Here is a 16,292-nt window from a genome sequence, read left to right on the forward strand (position 1 = left end):
CCCCTGTCTAGTTTCTAGACAAACCGTACTTGCTTGTTCAAAAGTGTGGTGTCTGATTTTTTCGCTCCGCCAAATATTTCTTGGTTGTGATAAATCATATATGCACATGTATAGAAAATCCATGTCGTGCGACCGGCAGCACAGGTGGGCCCTTTTTCTAGTCTCTAGATAAACCCTAGTTTTGGTTGTTCGAAAAATGCGGTATCTGGTCGCCAGCCGTTTTATTTCTTCCCCAGCCTCAACGCTCGCGCTGGACCAACTCAGGAGGCGGCGGCCATGGGTTCCTGCTTCTCGTTGGAGGGAGGAGGCATTGAGAGGATAGCGCCCGCGCAGAGGTCGCAGATCCTGGACCCGGAGGATGAGCAGGTCGAGCCGACCGCCGTTCCGAGCGAGCCTGTCATCCCAGTCGTCCCAGGTTCTCGCTCTCCTGCTCCCGGAAATGCGGCTCCAATTCTTGCGTTTCTTCGGTTCGGCGGCTTGCTAGTTCGGTGATCCCTTAGCACGGACCACACAGAGCGCGGTTTCTTGGTTTTGGGGCCGTCCATCGAATTTTTCACGAAGTTTGCGGGGGGCGTTTGCTAGGGTTTTAGCTCCTGCGTGATCGTCGTACGTCGCGCGCCGTGGTTACTGTGTGGATTCTTCGTTTTCATTTTTCCTTCCCTTCATTTTGGTTTGTTCCGCCTTAATTAGCACGGCCCCGATGATCGAGCGTACGCTTGAGGATGAGGTGAAGGAGTACGAGCGTACGCTTAAAGATCGAGCGTACCACCAACACCCGCGCGCGGCCCCGCCCGGCGTCCCGGAGCCCATCGCCACGCAGAAGAGTGCCTGTACGATCGATGTGCGCTATAGTTACTACTGGCTACTTCGATTGCCATTCCTTCATTTTTGTTTCATTCTTCGTTTCGTGCAGTCGGTCAAATTCGGTCGAATGGTTTTGGTGCTTAACTATTTGTTTGTTATGCTGCTAAATGGTGGTGCTGCCTAGTGTCTACTGAGATTTGTATCAAGAGCAAGGTGCTGTGCTGTTCCACGTGATGGCCTTTTGAGTCGTTTGCATTGTTTGGGGTCGTGATACTCTACTTCATTTCTTGCGGTCTCGAACAATAGATTTCGTGAAGAAACGCTGGTTCTGGTCCTTGTTGAAACCGAACACGATGCTGCAGCTGCGGTGCTGCCACAAGCAGATAGCTAGGTTCCTGCTGGCTTATAGATGATAATAAATTCCTCCTTTTTTTATTTGCGTTGCGTTCTTGATAGTTGACATGGTGAGGTTAACCTCACAAATTCTGCGTATCTTTTTCATAAAATGGTGCCATCAGTTTGTTTGGATAAATTACAATTCCTACTGTTTTGTCATGTTTTCGCTTTGTTTTAGGCTTTTAGCAAGGAACCACTTATATCTCGTTGTGTTCTTGGAATAATTTGCTTTTACCTTCTCATGTTGCTAACTAGCAAGGAGTCCTGCGATAATAGTGTGGGTAGCTAATTTTTTATTTTTATTATATAACATTTGGATTTTCTTAAAGTATTTTTTTTGTTTCATTGTTATATCTTTATTGGTCCAATTGCATTTATCAGCACAAATAACCATATATCTATCACCAGTAAATTCCTTGTTGTTCCTTTGCTTTTTAGTACCACCACAAAATCTAGTTATAACGTTGCTTCACTGCTGACTCTTTCGATGACTATTCTATATGTATTGGAGTCTTTGTTTATCTATTTATTTATTGTATTTTTTATGGATTTGTTCTTATCTTAATATAAAAAAACTTCTACTCTTGTTAGTTGGTCGAGCTTTTCTCCCATTTAATAATTTGGATAAAAGTTCTAGTTACATCCAATTGAACACTTATATACGTTCAGGTATTGCCTTTCTTTTTAAAAATGGTAATTAATACAAAAAATAATGTATCTTTTGTACCTTTGCATTTTACATGTCTAATTTCCCTTGGCTATTTAAAGAAACAAAATCTCTTAGCGTGGCCATGACTTATTTAGTTATTGTTCGTGTTGCATCAATAACCCAAACCGTGAAAACACAGTTTTGTCCTCGACGGCATCATCAAATAGCAATGCACTAGAAAAACTTCAAATGAATTTCTCATCGTCTGATGTATCCTTTTTCCACTCAACTTCTAGTGTCGACCCGATGCTGCTGGAGATGCTGTTGAAAAGTTTGATTTTTTTTGAATTTAGTCATCAGTTTGCTGCCCATACGTTAACTTGTGCCCCCCACTTAATATTAATTGCTCATTGTTCATTAATACAATTTTCTCTCTCAATTTGTGCCTGAGCTGATGTTGCCAGATTTTGTCCTTTGTTGTCGTACAATTGCCGTGCTGTTACTGGTTGGGTTGCAGTTTGTAGAAGTTTTGATTTCATCTACCTGTGTATTTACATCCAATAATTTTGGTAGCCCAATAATTAGACTTACAATTGTTTCTTACCAATTTTATCTAGTACATTTGACATGATTTCTTTTGTTTACTCTAGACCGCTAGGTCATCATAAATCCAACTGTACATGTTCTTTTTCTTTTTTCTGATTAAATATTTTTTAGGTCCTCTTAGCTTGTTTATTCTAGAACGTTAGATAATCATAAAATCAAAAGGTGCATATTCTTTTTTCCCTGATTAATTTTGTAATTTTTAGAACCTTTTGAAGAATGTGAGGGCTTTTTTCTGAACACTGATATAATTGATTAATATTAGCGTGGTCTCCCCTTATAGTTGGCAACATTTGCATTATTTGTGTGTCGATCTGATGCTTCGTCAATTTTTGTTTTGTTTGTACAGAGATGGCAGAATCAGTGGTCATGGTGGAGACCCCTCATAATGACTTCGTCACAGATCAACGTCCAGAGAGGCACGTTCGTCTCAGGAGTTTCACCTATGATGAGGTCTGTGCAGCGACACATGGCTTCGAAGTAGACCGTTTCCTGGGACAGGGTGGGTTCGGCCAAGTGTACAAGGGCTTTCTTGAAAGCACCAATCAGGTTGGTTCACATGCCTCTGCTCAATGATGGTTGCAGATATGTTTGTGTGCTAAAATCATAGAATTCTTTGTTGCTATTTCGTTGCTCAAAAAGACTAGATTGATCTTGATGAGTATAACTGAAGACTGAAATGGTGACTGGTGTGTGCAAGAAAAGATTGCTGTGTTTTTTTTTTTACAGCTGAATGTTGATCAATGTATTTGGTCAATCGATGATAGTTATTACTAGTGCGTTAGTCAAATGAACTGAAGTGATCTTAAGTATGATCAGAGTAGCACCTACAAGAAAGGATTTATGTACTTTTTTTCTTTATGTATCTGAATGCTGATGAATGGTATCGTTAATTTATCATGAAAAAAGGATGGGTAAGATATATTTGTTAGCTTTCATTTCTTGTATGATATTCTAATTCTAGAAAGGTGCCTGGACAGGAGGTGGCTATAAAGAGGCTTGATCTTCAGGGACAACAAGGGCATAGGGAATTCGTCACTGAAGTTCTGATCTTGAGCAATGTGCACCACCCAAATCTTGTAAAGCTCGTTGGATATTGCACTAGTCATGGTCAGAGGATTTTAGTTTATGAGTATATGCCTTTGGGTTCTCTGAACAGTCACATCCATGGTATGCTGCGAACCTAACATATATATATCGTTCTCTTTCGGCTATATATTAGAAGAATTTAGTGTAATCAGAGTTGGTCCTTGCTTTGTCCAGATCTCCCCCCTGGTCAGCAGCCTCTTGACTGGAGTACAAGAATTAAGATACTCCTTGGTGCTGCTAAAGGTCTTGAGCATTTGCATCACAATCTCACCCCTCCTGTCATCAATCGTGATGTGAAATGTGCAAACATTTTGCTCGGAGCGGGGTACCACCCGAAGCTGTCTGACTTCGGCTTGGCGAAGCTAGGTCCAACTGGTGACAATACCCATGTTTCAACAAGAGTTATGGGTACACCTGGTTATTGTGCGCCAGAGTACTTGATGACTGGTAAATTGACAGTAAAGACAGATATTTACAGCTTTGGTGTAGTTATGTTGGAGGTTCTAACCGGAAGAATGGCTAGAGACGAAAGACTCCCTGAATCAGAGCGAAACCTTGTCGCATGGGTAAGCTTTCTGTTTTTGTTTTTTTAAAATAAAATTCTTTACTTGCTTCTCCTCAATGATAGTATAATTGCCAATATGCTCTTGAGGAAAGTATGTCGTCCTATTTAATATCTCAGTCTCTTCATTTAAAAGGCTCATAAGCTGTGAGCTCATGCTCTTCCTCCTTCGATGCCCAAAAATGGTCTTTATTCATTTTGTTTCTTAACCATTTGATCATATCAAACTTGTTCTTTTCATTAAAAAAATATATCAAACCTGTTATGTGCTTCTTCTATCACCTTCATGTCATCGTTGTAGAGGCAAGAAACTTAAGTCTAGCTGAGTTGGTCGTGGGCATAGTTGTATGCCTTAACCAAGTTTTAGTCCTCGTAGGAGAATTTGGATGTGTATTTCTTCTAGATTAAAATAAAAAATAAAAACCAGGACGAGGATCAGGAGAGGGTCTTCTCTTCCACACCTGAATAAACTTGGGTCAAAGTTTTCTTTTCGCACCTTTTATTTTGCTTTTCTTTTCTTTCCCTTTCTTCTTCCTAAATATCGTGCATGGAAGCTGGAAGGGAATAAAACGAAGATTCGGGTGAAAATCTTGCCCCCCTCACTCCAATTTTAGTTTCTGTCAGTTTATGTTGGATTTACACTTGACTTGCACAAGACGGTGATTATTTTGGTGTGATTTCTAGATAGAATTGGTATGACTACAAATTCAGACATCGGTAAGGAATATTTCACCTGATTAAATTCTTACCACACCTTTAATCTAGGATTCTAGGTGCTGAACTATTCTAAAACATCCGAATATTTTTATAACATGCCAAAAAAAATTCTGGTATAAGAGGGAAGTTTTTTCGTCCGGGTACGATATAACAAAACTACTACTTAAAACAAAGGTTCAGGTTTTACATGCCATTCAACAGATGTATGCATTATCCTTATGCAATTACATGCCATGACCTTTCTTTTACTGTATGGTTTCAGGCTCTCAACTTTCTCCGCAGACGGGAACTGGACATTCTGGTAGATCCGGCACTGCGGGGTCAGTGCTCCCAGCCTTGTTTGGAGCATGCCTTTTTTGTTGTTTCACGCTGTATCAGTGAATCACCCAATATGAGACCAAGCATGCGAGATGTTGTCGCCTCTCTCACTGTGATGTCAGAAGTCAGAAACAGAAGGCGGTTGGACCGTGGCGGACGCAGCACACCAACAAGAACTAGCTCTGATCGGAACCCTGGACGCAGCACACCAACAAGAACTAGCTCTGATCGGAACCACCAGAGCGACGATCAGGGAGAAAGAAACTGAGGAATCCAGTGCATAGCAAAACAATGGTGTTCTTCTGTTGCTGCATTTTGTAGTGATGGTCAGTTACTGCCTGTCTTGGAGCAAGAAAGTTGCAATGCCTGTTCAAATGATACGGTTGAATTGCGGGGAAGTATATGGTCATGATGAAGATTTTTTTCCCCTTATAGTTTGTAGACAACCGTTGTAAACTGTTGTTGTGTTTGTTGTGGCTTAGTCTTATCAGACGCTTTGTTTGCATGTTGTATTGATGACGATGGCTTGTTTCCCTTACTTTTGCTGTTGATGCTGCTCCGAAAAGGGTTTGATTTACATTGTGTCCAAGGAAGTTATCCCTGATCTCAGGTGTCGAGTGTTTAATTAACTTAGTCACAAAGTTGTAGGATGATTGGGTCGTGGAACAGGGATCGAGGAACGCTCTTTGAGACAGTTTTTTTCACTGCACAGACTGGGATTGTTCCCGCATTCCTGAAACAGGTGGAGGAACGTGGCACTGTACCAAGTTCCCAGTGACACTGCCTCTGCCATGTCCAGTATGATTGTCCAACACTCCAACTGATCTTTCACTTCAGTCTATGTTGGGCAGTTCATCTACTTCACCAAAGTGGCAAGACATTCGTCGTGTTGTGTTGACAGAAACAAGGTGTTTACGGGCATGCCGCATGACGCTGCACAGGTTGAGAGGGAACACGGCATGCTTTTACCCAAAATCATTTTTCAATAACCTTGTGAGTATACCTGGAAGTGGATTAACATCCACGTCCAATCAATCCAGTCCAAAGGAAACCCAATTAAAATGAGAACGTATCCAATCCAAACCACAGTCATGCGTGCAATATCCAATCCAGTCCAGTCCACTACCCTGTAAATCCAGTCCAGTCCATTCGTCCAAATACAGACTTCCATGAGCGCTGCATCAGCGGGCAAGCTCACGCTGCTCGGTCCGGCCGAGGAGCTGCGACTCACCGTGCGCCGCTGATGGACGTGCTACCACCGATGGGAGGCCCGCCGCCCATCCATCTTCAGCGGCGCCGAGTGTCCGCCTCCTCCTCCGCCGCACTCCGATCCGGTCTCCCACGACCCCGCGGCGCGCCGCGAGCTCGTCGCCCCGCGCGCACGCAAGCTGCCTTGCCCCGCCAGACCCGCGCCGGAGAACGAGCCACCCCATTGCGGCGCGCCGCCTACCCACACGCGGCTGCAGAGCGCGGGGAGCGAGGCCGGCGGTCCGCGCGCGCCTGGCTGTTATGCCAGCGTATCCGTGTCCGTGAATGCGCCGCCGGGTAGTTGGGGAGGTTGGCCACGGCATTTGCCTTCTGGTACAGCAAGCTGATCTCCGAATCGGCGGTGATAGAAGGCCGGTGGCGTCGTTCAAGCAGCTAGGCGAGGCCGTCGTTGACGAGCGGCTAGGCGGGCTCTCGCCCCAAGCGTGCGTGTTGAAATCTAGCTGAACACTCCCCGGCTGCCTGGTGAAGACGCCAAAGTCAGGAAGAGGTCCAACGGATTTTGGGATATCCGGGTCTTTTTATCCAATCCAATCCGTTGAATTTGGGTATTGTGGTCTTGTATATCCACATCCAAATAACATTCATCCAGTAAAATCCATAGTATGTTAAGACCATTTATACTTTGGATTATCCCAATCCACTTCCAGGTTTACTTGTGAGGAACTGAAGATAATTAGCTTTCCAAAATGCCTCGTTACAGTGGAGTTTCCGCTGTTGGGTTCGCAATCAGATCCTTTTGACAATAATTTTCGTACACCAAACATGTCAACTGTCAAGTGTCAAGAATGTCAGAGCCACACGTATCAAAAGAACAAAAATACAGAGAGATCATCTCTTCAGTGGTTTTGACATTTCTGAAGAGAGATAAAGCATGCTCTTCTCCAGAACAACTCCATGATACTGTAACTAATCTAACACAAGTTTTTCTTCTTTTCATGTGTATAGGAAGTTGTGTTCTTCTCTTTCTCCTACCTGGAACACCTAACTATTGACAATCTTAATGAAATTAATAAAAGAAAATTTACACCGATGACTTGCAGCAGCCTTTCTGACCTACCAACAAAACTTTATCTGACAACTGAACTCAATATGATACAAGATACACTTCCTGCAAAACTTCATGGAAAATACCAGCTGAATCTTCACGAGAAAACATCACTGCTGATTTCAACACGTTCTTATGTGATCAGGCAATCCAAGCATTAATGAACAATCCAGATCTTGTTGGGAGCTATGACTTCATCCTGGACTCTAGATGAGTTTAGCCTCCAGATGTGTCAGTGGAATTCTGCCTTCCCTGCTAAAAGCAATTCAAATATAGTGAACCCACTGCACCTCAACTTTGTAAAATCTTTCTAGATCAATGAGACCATTCATTTTTTATATGCTGTCCATGCAAGCGTGGTATAAGATCAGCGTTCCTTTGAGTTACCTTTTTCAAATATTCTATAAAAAGAGACTCTTGGTTGAGCAGGGACACATCACTCATTATGTCCAAGCACATCAAATATTTTAGGAATAATAAAACAACATAGAAGTAAAAAAGCTAATAAGGAACAAGGGCTCTGATAATGACATGTAGGGCCTGGTACCAAAAGTCATGAACTCAGAGAGTTATTTTTGGTAAAATTTTGATTTTATTGGCATACCTTGCTCTTGTCAAGCCATCCAAGTCCCCTAGAAAGCAGGCCAATTCTCCGGTTAGGTGCATCTTGGTTTGGTTCTTGATTTATCTTCCCAAGAACATGGTCCGTGCGAGGTGAACTACAGAAGATTTCAAGTAAATGAAGTATTGTAGTATGAAGTTAGAGTTTAAGCTTCTTAAATTAACAGTAAAAATATCAATCAAATGTTAGCGGGACACATGAAAAATAAAATAATTGGAGAGGAAAAGAAACCAACTCAAGCAATAGTTAGCGGGACACATGAAAAGTAGTCATGCCGAGTGTGAAGTTATAGACTTCCAATAATAGCTCGTAAGTGATCTAGATGCTTGGAAAGTGGAAGTTAAATGTAGCCAAAACAAACATACCTTGAAGTGAAAGATTGGTTGGCTTTAACCTGCCCAGCCTGGTATTGCTTTGTAGCTTCCAGCATTGTTTCTGCCATTACAGCTCTTTTCTCCATTTGTGAAAGTGCTGCCATTGCTGCTTCATACTTCTCCTGCATATAGAAGGTACGAAAAAATAGGCATCAGCCTTCTTAGACATAAGAAACTGTGCATGCAACAAGGAAGTGGCACTTTCAAAAAACTGCTTGCAGAAGTTTTTCCAAGAGTTAACCTGGAGCAAGTGAGCAGCATGTTTTTGTTCAGCAGCATCTCGCTCAGCGGCTATGCGGGCATCTTCTGCCACTTTCTGTTCTTGCTCCATTCTTAACAAGATCTGTAGAGGTAGTTAATGTGTGGATATTTTTAGACAATCAGATGTATAATGGACTTTGGAGGACCAGGTAATATGATCCTAAGACCCAAAGATTATAGCCACAGAATATATGCAGTAAGACAACACCTGAAGCATTACTTGCTCTTGCTCTTGCTTGTCTGAAAAAGCTTTTCGCAGTTCATATACCTCTGCTTCCAGCTTCTCAACCTGTGAATGTTTTCCAGGTCAACGGTGCATGAAGAAAATAAATAGGCAAAGGGGTAATTCATTGACTAAAGTAGTATATAGATATTCTTGAAGTACTAGTTAGTTAAGAAAGAACTCAGAAGCGTATATAATAGTACTGGCCTATTGGGAGATTCAACTTTCTTGAAACCATATGCTGAGAGGTACCAGAAAAAGTGATTCCAGTTAGCATCATACCTTAGCACTCAACATACGTCTGTTGTCATGCTCGACCATCTCCATCAAAGCAGTTTCCAATTCCTCACCCCTTGAAAATATAAAGAAATATTAGCACAAATTAAGTCGCAATTCAACTTGCGAATAGTTTTAACTAGATGATGAGGACAATCACTGTCCAGATTCATGGAACAGCCTCCATTTCAATAGTAGTAATAGACTTAGCTGTTGCCAGTTGCACTGTAGTAGCATGCACTGTGACTCTGCGACAGCAGCAGCCCTTTAGGTTATAAAAAGAGGGGGTGCCTCCATATGTGAAGTGTTGGGGGACCGTATCCCCCGTGGGGTCCCCCTCTGTTCCCCCTCTGTTCGCATGTTTTTAACCTTTTTTTCTCGACAGGAGAACTGCGCTCCATTATGTTAAGAAGAAAAAAGGGGGAAAAGAGACCCCTTACAACACACACCACACCACTCCGACTTGTCAAAATTACATACGTGCCTGTGGAAACATAGAGGCGACCAAAGCTACACTATCTCTAGGCTACAAAACTACTAGGGGGGGGGGGGGAGGGGGGAGCCAAGAATGATAGCCCCCAGGACCGAAGGTATTTGTTCTCACAGAAACCCTGAAGGTTGCTCCCAAATTTCACCCGAGGAGGTTTCCAAAATGATGCCTTGGCGGAAGCGCAAAGTCATCTTCAGAGGAGCCCTGAAGGAGGCATCCTGGGTGCGCCGTCAGCAGGTCCCGGAAGGAGAACACGAAACCCTTGGGCAGTTCGAAATGGCAACACAATGGGAAAGAGGAGCGGATGCCCGAACCCCACTGCACTCGTGAAGGTGCAACATTCCGGAGAAACACACAAAATGGAGGAAGGTGCCACTTGTCTAAGTCAAATCCAAATCGGATTCCGGTGTAAGCATGTACTGAAAGGACCAAAAAGCCCCTAGTATGCAGGGAATATGCTTGGAATCTAGCCCTAGGGTAGGGGTGTTTTGGTCCGATGTAATTGTTGATATGTTAAATCTGCTCAACCAAGTACAATTGTTTATGTTACTGTATCTAGAGCTGAAATGCTGAATACTTATATTGAGCATAAGTTGCTAGACCCAAGTAGGCCCTGGTATTGACTCCAGGTGCATGTTCATTCCAATGCCTGTGCTCTGTTCTCTATGGCCACTAACCTTGGTCAGTAATGGACTAATGGGACAGACACTATTCTAGTATGATCATAGGTTACATGGCCGTACATTGCTGAGTTGGCTTCCCACTTAACTGCCCTAGTTCCCAAGCGAGCGATCAATCAAAGAACTGTTGCTCAGGGACTAGAAAATAGGCGTTGGGTGACAGACATCAAAGGTACTCTAACGGTCAGGGTCATGGAAGTTGGTCAACTTCCATGAGCGGAAGAAATAGTTCTGCACCCTGATGTGCAGGACCAGCATACATGGAAGTTGACCAGCTCAGGTACATACACATGGAAATCCGCCAACAAACCATTTTTTTGTGGGCACTATTCATTTTGCCCTTTGGAAAAGGATTTGGAAATCTTGGGTTCCATTGCGCTGCAAATTTTTCTTGTGTCTGGCTCTTCTGAACCATTGTTGTACGGCTGATAGACTTCCTATGTGAGGTCTCCCACACCACACCTCACTCCCCTCTTTGTGATTAGGAGGAAAAAAATATGCAGCACCTTCCCATTTCCTCTGGTGGTGTCACCCTCCAGTGTGTGGGTTTCCTTTCTTGGCTCCAATTCCTGACGTTGGCAGATTCTCAGGATGATGGAGTGGATCCCTCAAACAGGTTGACAAACAATTCAGGAAAGATTTGAACACTTAGATCATTCTTGCCACTTGGGAAATTTGGAAACATTGCAAGATTGCATCTTGAACTCGGTGTCCCCTAATGCAAACCTAGTTGTGAGGGTTGTCGGGGAGAGACATCAGGGAAAACACTACAATGTGGTGTGTGGCTGGTGCAAAGCATCTCTTTGAGCCAGTCTCGACTTTTTGTATAGTTTTTGTGGTGTTTTCTCTAGGTTGGGTCGTTGTCCTTTGTTTTACTGGCACGCTAATTATGTCCAGTGGGGTGATGTGGTGTGGGGTTTGTAATTGGTTCCTTTTCTTCTTTAATGAAACTCCTGTGTGTTCAAGAAAAAATATAACCCAAACCTGAGATCAGCTGATCTTTTCTCCTCAAGCAGCTTGCATAGTTCAATCTTTAGCCATGACACCTGTATGAATATTGCAGCATTGCACATGTAAAATTCACCACATATGCATAAGAAAGTAGTCTTCAAATACTTGGGTTGTAATTTTGTAAAGATATGTCAAGATATAATTCTAAGCTAGAAATATGAACATTATGAACAGAACCATTCAGTTTTACAAAATAAAAGATTGTGATATTGACATGGAACCATTAGGAATCAGCAGATTTTTAACCAGGAGTTTAAATAATACATTTGAACACAAAGAAAAAATATGATATTTTTCATATTGTTCACAGAAATGAAATAGCATATCCAAAAGATAAATACTATCACAGGAGTTGTTACCTGATCTTGAAGATCAACACCCTGATCCAAATCATTATCCAGTATAGAACTAGTACTAAGATAGGTCTCAAGATTTGCTGGCCCAATCTCTCCATTCACCTTTGAACCATCTAGCCCTTCCTTGGACTTAACTGGTGAGCACACGAATGAAGGATCATGTTTAAAGCTATAAAGTTTGGTTGCTAACCCCTTCTTATCTTTCCAGGAGTCACGGTTTTTCGATCTTTCCTCCATTGCAGTTAAAATTTCAGGCCTGTGCTTTTTCCTTAACTCTTTCAATCCCATTTCTCTAACTGATTGGAAGCCCATACAAGCTGTCAATACAAGCTGGCTGCTGTCAAAAGTAGATCCAGCAAGAGACTGCAGTAGTGTAATTGCATCTCCGGCATCTTTTGTGGTCACCAGTGCAGGCCCTGCAAATTAATGTATGAAGACAACACAACAATGCTGGTTGCACATCAAAATTGGTAAAAAAAACAAATAAAAGAAATTTTAACATTTTCCAGATGTTAATAAACAAGCTAAGAAGGGATAACTAATACCATATAAATCCAGCAAAGCAAGCGTCGTCCTGAACAACATTGTACGATTTCCTTCAAAAAGGATGACATCCCAAACGCGAAGTACTACAAGAGAGGTAAAGTCTTACTTAGATATCAATAGCACACATATGGTAAAAGAATATGTAACCTACAAAGACATAAGAAGATTTTCCATATGCTGATAGTGAGATTTAAATGTTAGTCAACCACCAGAAGGGGGTTAATCAATCTTACAGCAGTGAACTACCAGCAAAAATATTGTAATAGCACATATCATAATGAAAGAACAAGACACTGTATAAAACCTGACCACTTTCCCATGGAAGCATATTGATGAAAATTGAAAGAAACCATGGTCCAGTCACCCATCCCACTTGAACTCCCAAGAAATCCATATGTTTGGCTGAAGAAAATTGCAATTGATGTAAGTGCCAAGTAATAACCATAACAAGAACCTTCAATGGAAGAAACATTAAGTGTAGATACTTTGACATACCGTGCCTTCAAAATATTAAGCAATAGTGACACAAACATATGTGTGATTTTTTAACAAAGAATTAAACATCACAAAGACGAATATAATGATATAATTGGAAAACATACCCAATTTAGGGAACCTTTCTCGTACAACCTCCTCAAGGACGAGTTGGTCAACCTGTGTATTGAGCAGCAACATAGTTCAAATGTTCCATGGAAAAGAGTGGATGCATCAAGATCCACAAATTCAAAAGTACCTGAGATTCAATCATTTCTTCAGTGTAGTATCCATAAAAATAATCATCAATAACCCCTACTAAAGCCCTGAAATTCAAAAGCAAGTGAAAATGGAGAAGGCCATACAGTCTTGCACTAAAAAAAGGCCATTGAGTCTTTTTTTTTTCTTTCCATATACAAGGTGCATTTAATGAAGACATACCAAAATGCATTTTCTTCAGGCATGAAAAGCAAAAATAGCCCAGCAAAGAAGTTCATGGCCTGCAAGAGAAAACAAGTGAAGATAAATATACCTATAAACTTTGGTGATAGTGGTTATTTCAGAAATCGGTTTAAACTCTTCAAGTGTGAGGCATGTTGAAGGCAAGATAAATATAGCTATAAACTTCATAGTACATGTGGTGGTTTTTCTGACCTGATAAAGATGGCTACAATGAAATTCTTTATGTGGAGATAGACTTCACTGATTTTACATTATGTCAAATCCCTTCTGAAGTTACCATAGGTATATGGTGTAAGAAATATTTTGCTCAACAGAAGTCCAGAACTAATGATTAAAAATGTATCGCTTATCATAGGCTCATAGCTTATAATGGATCTCTCAACATTTAAGGCCATACATTACAATTTTGCTCAAATGCTCAACTGAACATGAGAACCATGACCTTTCATAGTTTGCATGCACCAATTAGGATTACAATCTATCTCATTCTATACAATTAAGCTAACAAGAGGCTAGATAAAAAAAAACAAAATTCCTTCAATTGGCATCAATTTACCTGGCAGTACCCAACTGATGGATTATGCCTTGCATATGCGGTTAATAACCGCCTCAAAGCATTCCTCCCATCCTCATTTAATGCAGGGTGTCCTGGAAATGTTCGTGGTAAATCCTGTAACGAAAACAGAAATCAAGTGTATAGAAACACTAGAGCTTGTCAACCATGGTATGCTTCCTCTAAATTCAAACTGTTGCAGAAAACAACCTTCTCTATCTGTCCTTTCCACTTCTCAGGCTGTGTAACTTTTCTCGGTGCACTTCTCTGTTCGTTGATCACTGGGTCCATGAGGTCCTTTTCACCCAATGTCGCAGTCCTGTCATCAAGCAATTTGTTGTAGTACCCAGTAATCCTCCGAGCACCGACACCCACAAATGCTTGCCATATCTGCAGGGAAGTCAACAATATGTGAGCATAAAGGCATCAAATCTCACACACTAAGCAGACAGCAGCGATTTGCAGAACTGGTTGCAGTTGCACCTCTCCTCTAAGAGCCATTGGCACGCCTCCACGAACCAAGCTCTCAAGCTCCTCCCTCCAAGGAAAATAAGACCCATCATTGCCTCCCTCCAAAGCAGTACCCGTAGAATCATCAGGTGTTTCCTGTCCAAGTTCAACCTTCTCTGCAACACAAGACTCATCAACCTCAGCTGGATCTCCGTCATGACTCACTTCTGCAGTCCTTCCTTCCTCTTCAATAGAAGCAAGCTGTGCTCCATCCTTTCCATGAGTATCATTTGCACCATTACCACCCTTCACTACCCGAGAGCTCATCATTTTGTCAATGATGCTAAGCGCTGCCCGTACCCGCCGCCGGGACTCAACTTTTATGGGCTTCAGTTCATCCAACAACCCCTTATCCAAGAAGAGCTCTACCAGCTTGTCCAAGTTGCCATTACTCTCTCCTTCCAATTCTTCTGAGCTTCCATTCAAATCTTTTAATTCTTCAACGTCCCCATTTGCTTCCATCAAGCCCTCTAAGGCTTTGATTGCTTCCATAGAGCTACAACTAGTCTCCTCTTTCACTTCATCCAAGTTGTCAGTTACATCTTTCAGATCTTCTGACTTACCATTTGCTTCTCGTGATTCACCACTGGTATCAGCTTCCTTCGGGTTTTCCAATTTATTGTTATCTTTTGCATTCTCAGCTCCCTCCTCTTGTTCATCATCAACACAATGTATTCCGATGTTGTTATTCTCTTGCGCCTGTCCTGCTCCTGCAGCACCATCCCTGGCAGCTGCATATGGTGAAACGCTGGGTGTGGCGGGCACATTGGCTGACTCAGCCAACCTGTCCAAGAAGTCCCTCCATCTGTGCGCCCTCTCCTCCTCCTCTTCCTAACAAACAACCCTCCAAAAGCAAATCAAAACTTTCCAATAAACAGACAATGAACATAACATTTCCAGTACGGCAAAGTAAATTACTACCTTGTAAATCTTGGCGTACTCGCGGAAACGCTGCACATGCTGTGGCCGCACCGCGAATCCATAAGCGTCCCTGCGCCAAACCTCAGGACCATCAACCACAGCTCCCGGAGGCAACCCCAACAACGGCATTAGCCCCCCCAGGCAATACGAAAACAAGGAGCCGAACAAGAGACGATAGGAGAGAAGAGGAGGCAGGCGAAATGGGCAAAGGAGACCCGCCTTTTTGTGGGATTTACCGTGGGGACTCGGCGTCCATGGGGATCAGCGCGCATTAAAGAAGAAGCGACAGGGCGACCTCGGCACCGCACGCCATGGATTGACCAAAGCCATAAACCCTAGCCCGCGCGGGCCCCGAGATCCACGCACATGGGAGGAGGAATTCTGGAGAGGAAGGGAATCAGGATTGCAACGGATCGCGGCAAGACCGGGTGGAGCCACGCGCGCTGGCGTTAACTGCACCGCACCCCCTGCTCCTGCCGCGGCGCCCGAGGGATGCCCGCCCAGGCGCGAGGCGATGAAGAGGAATTGAATTGAATTGGAGAAGAAGAAGAAGAAGAAGAAGCGGCAGCGCAGATTGGGGACGGCGAGGAGACCGAAAGAAGAAAGAAAGAAAAGTAATTTTGCGTCGATGCTAGAGCGCGGAGCACGTGGCGCGCGGCACGACGATGTCGCGCACGCCCGGGCGCGCTTCTGCCCTCCCTCCTGCATGGATTTCAATTGGAGAAGACACATGAGTACGGTATGGTACTTAACGAACCTCTTGTACTCGAACTCGAAGGCCGCGGCGCCCATGGCCGCCGCCGCCGCGGCGCGGCTCCCGGCACGCGCCGTGGTGGCCCGTCGGGGTGCAGCGACTCGTCGAACACCTCGTGCCGGCCGGCGCAGCGTGGCAGCCCGGAGTAGGTAGCAAGGAGGAAGACGGGGAGCTTTGAATGGGACTGGAAACTAATCGCCTGGGTTTGACCTGGATTTGGTGCGAGAATGGTCAAAATGGACAGATCGTGCTTACTATAGGAGTATACACAAATTGGGCATTAGAGATCGGGCAATTCAGCTAGTGTTTGGTTTCCCGCTCATAGTT

General features: G+C 43.2%; 2 protein-coding genes across 6 annotated transcripts; one reads left to right on the plus strand and one right to left on the minus strand.

Moving 5' to 3' along the window:
- Positions 1–276: 276 nt before the first annotated feature.
- On the plus strand, positions 277–5,721 carry LOC136533279 (probable serine/threonine-protein kinase PBL7). Its single transcript, XM_066525839.1, has 5 exons — positions 277–415; positions 2,802–3,001; positions 3,433–3,622; positions 3,716–4,107; positions 5,083–5,721. Exons 1-5 carry the CDS (start codon positions 277–279, stop codon positions 5,404–5,406), a joined length of 1,245 nt encoding a protein of 414 aa, XP_066381936.1. The 3' UTR covers positions 5,407–5,721.
- Positions 5,722–7,526: 1,805 nt separating this feature from the next.
- LOC136533277 (uncharacterized) lies at positions 7,527–16,187 on the minus strand. 5 transcript variants are annotated; one of them, XM_066525837.1, is made up of 19 exons: positions 15,969–16,185; positions 15,448–15,592; positions 15,212–15,281; positions 14,264–15,121; positions 13,991–14,170; positions 13,784–13,897; positions 13,207–13,265; positions 13,025–13,091; positions 12,894–12,945; positions 12,601–12,693; positions 12,291–12,374; positions 11,749–12,161; positions 11,363–11,424; positions 9,215–9,284; positions 8,918–8,998; positions 8,690–8,791; positions 8,440–8,570; positions 8,057–8,171; positions 7,527–7,707 (listed from the first exon to the last, which is right to left on the minus strand). In XM_066525837.1, the coding sequence occupies exons 2-19, from the start codon at positions 15,465–15,467 to the stop codon at positions 7,669–7,671; spliced, it is 2,610 nt and encodes an 869-aa protein (XP_066381934.1). In that variant the 5' UTR covers positions 15,468–15,592; positions 15,969–16,185; the 3' UTR covers positions 7,527–7,668. The 5 variants fall into 5 exon arrangements, with proteins under 5 accessions (XP_066381934.1, XP_066381931.1, XP_066381930.1 ...); XM_066525834.1 differs by lacking the exon at positions 15,448–15,592 and having other exon boundaries at positions 8,930–8,998; positions 15,969–16,187; XM_066525833.1 differs by lacking the exon at positions 15,448–15,592.
- Positions 16,188–16,292: the final 105 nt, after the last annotated feature.

The sequence above is a fragment of the Miscanthus floridulus genome, unplaced genomic scaffold (assembly GCF_019320115.1).
Source record: "Miscanthus floridulus cultivar M001 unplaced genomic scaffold, ASM1932011v1 fs_834_1_2, whole genome shotgun sequence".
Lineage (NCBI taxonomy): Eukaryota > Viridiplantae > Streptophyta > Magnoliopsida > Poales > Poaceae > Miscanthus > Miscanthus floridulus.

Excerpts from the sequence above, each read along its gene's own strand:
- LOC136533277 (XM_066525832.1), bottom strand. The coding sequence starts at position 15,340 with ATGCCGTTGTTGGGGTTGCCTCCGGGAGCTGTGGTTGATGGTCCTGAG. Across the intron at positions 13,092-13,206 it reads CCTGAAGAAAATGCATTTTG|GGCTTTAGTAGGGGTTATTG; the intron begins GTATGTCTTCAT and ends TTTGAATTTCAG. Across the intron at positions 12,375-12,600 it reads TATGCTTCCATGGGAAAGTG|TACTTCGCGTTTGGGATGTC; the intron begins GTCAGGTTTTAT and ends CCTCTCTTGTAG.
- LOC136533279 (XM_066525839.1), top strand. The coding sequence starts at position 277 with ATGGGTTCCTGCTTCTCGTTGGAGGGAGGAGGCATTGAGAGGATAGCG. Across the intron at positions 416-2,801 it reads TGTCATCCCAGTCGTCCCAG|AGATGGCAGAATCAGTGGTC; the intron begins GTTCTCGCTCTC and ends TTGTTTGTACAG. Across the intron at positions 4,108-5,082 it reads AGCGAAACCTTGTCGCATGG|GCTCTCAACTTTCTCCGCAG; the intron begins GTAAGCTTTCTG and ends GTATGGTTTCAG.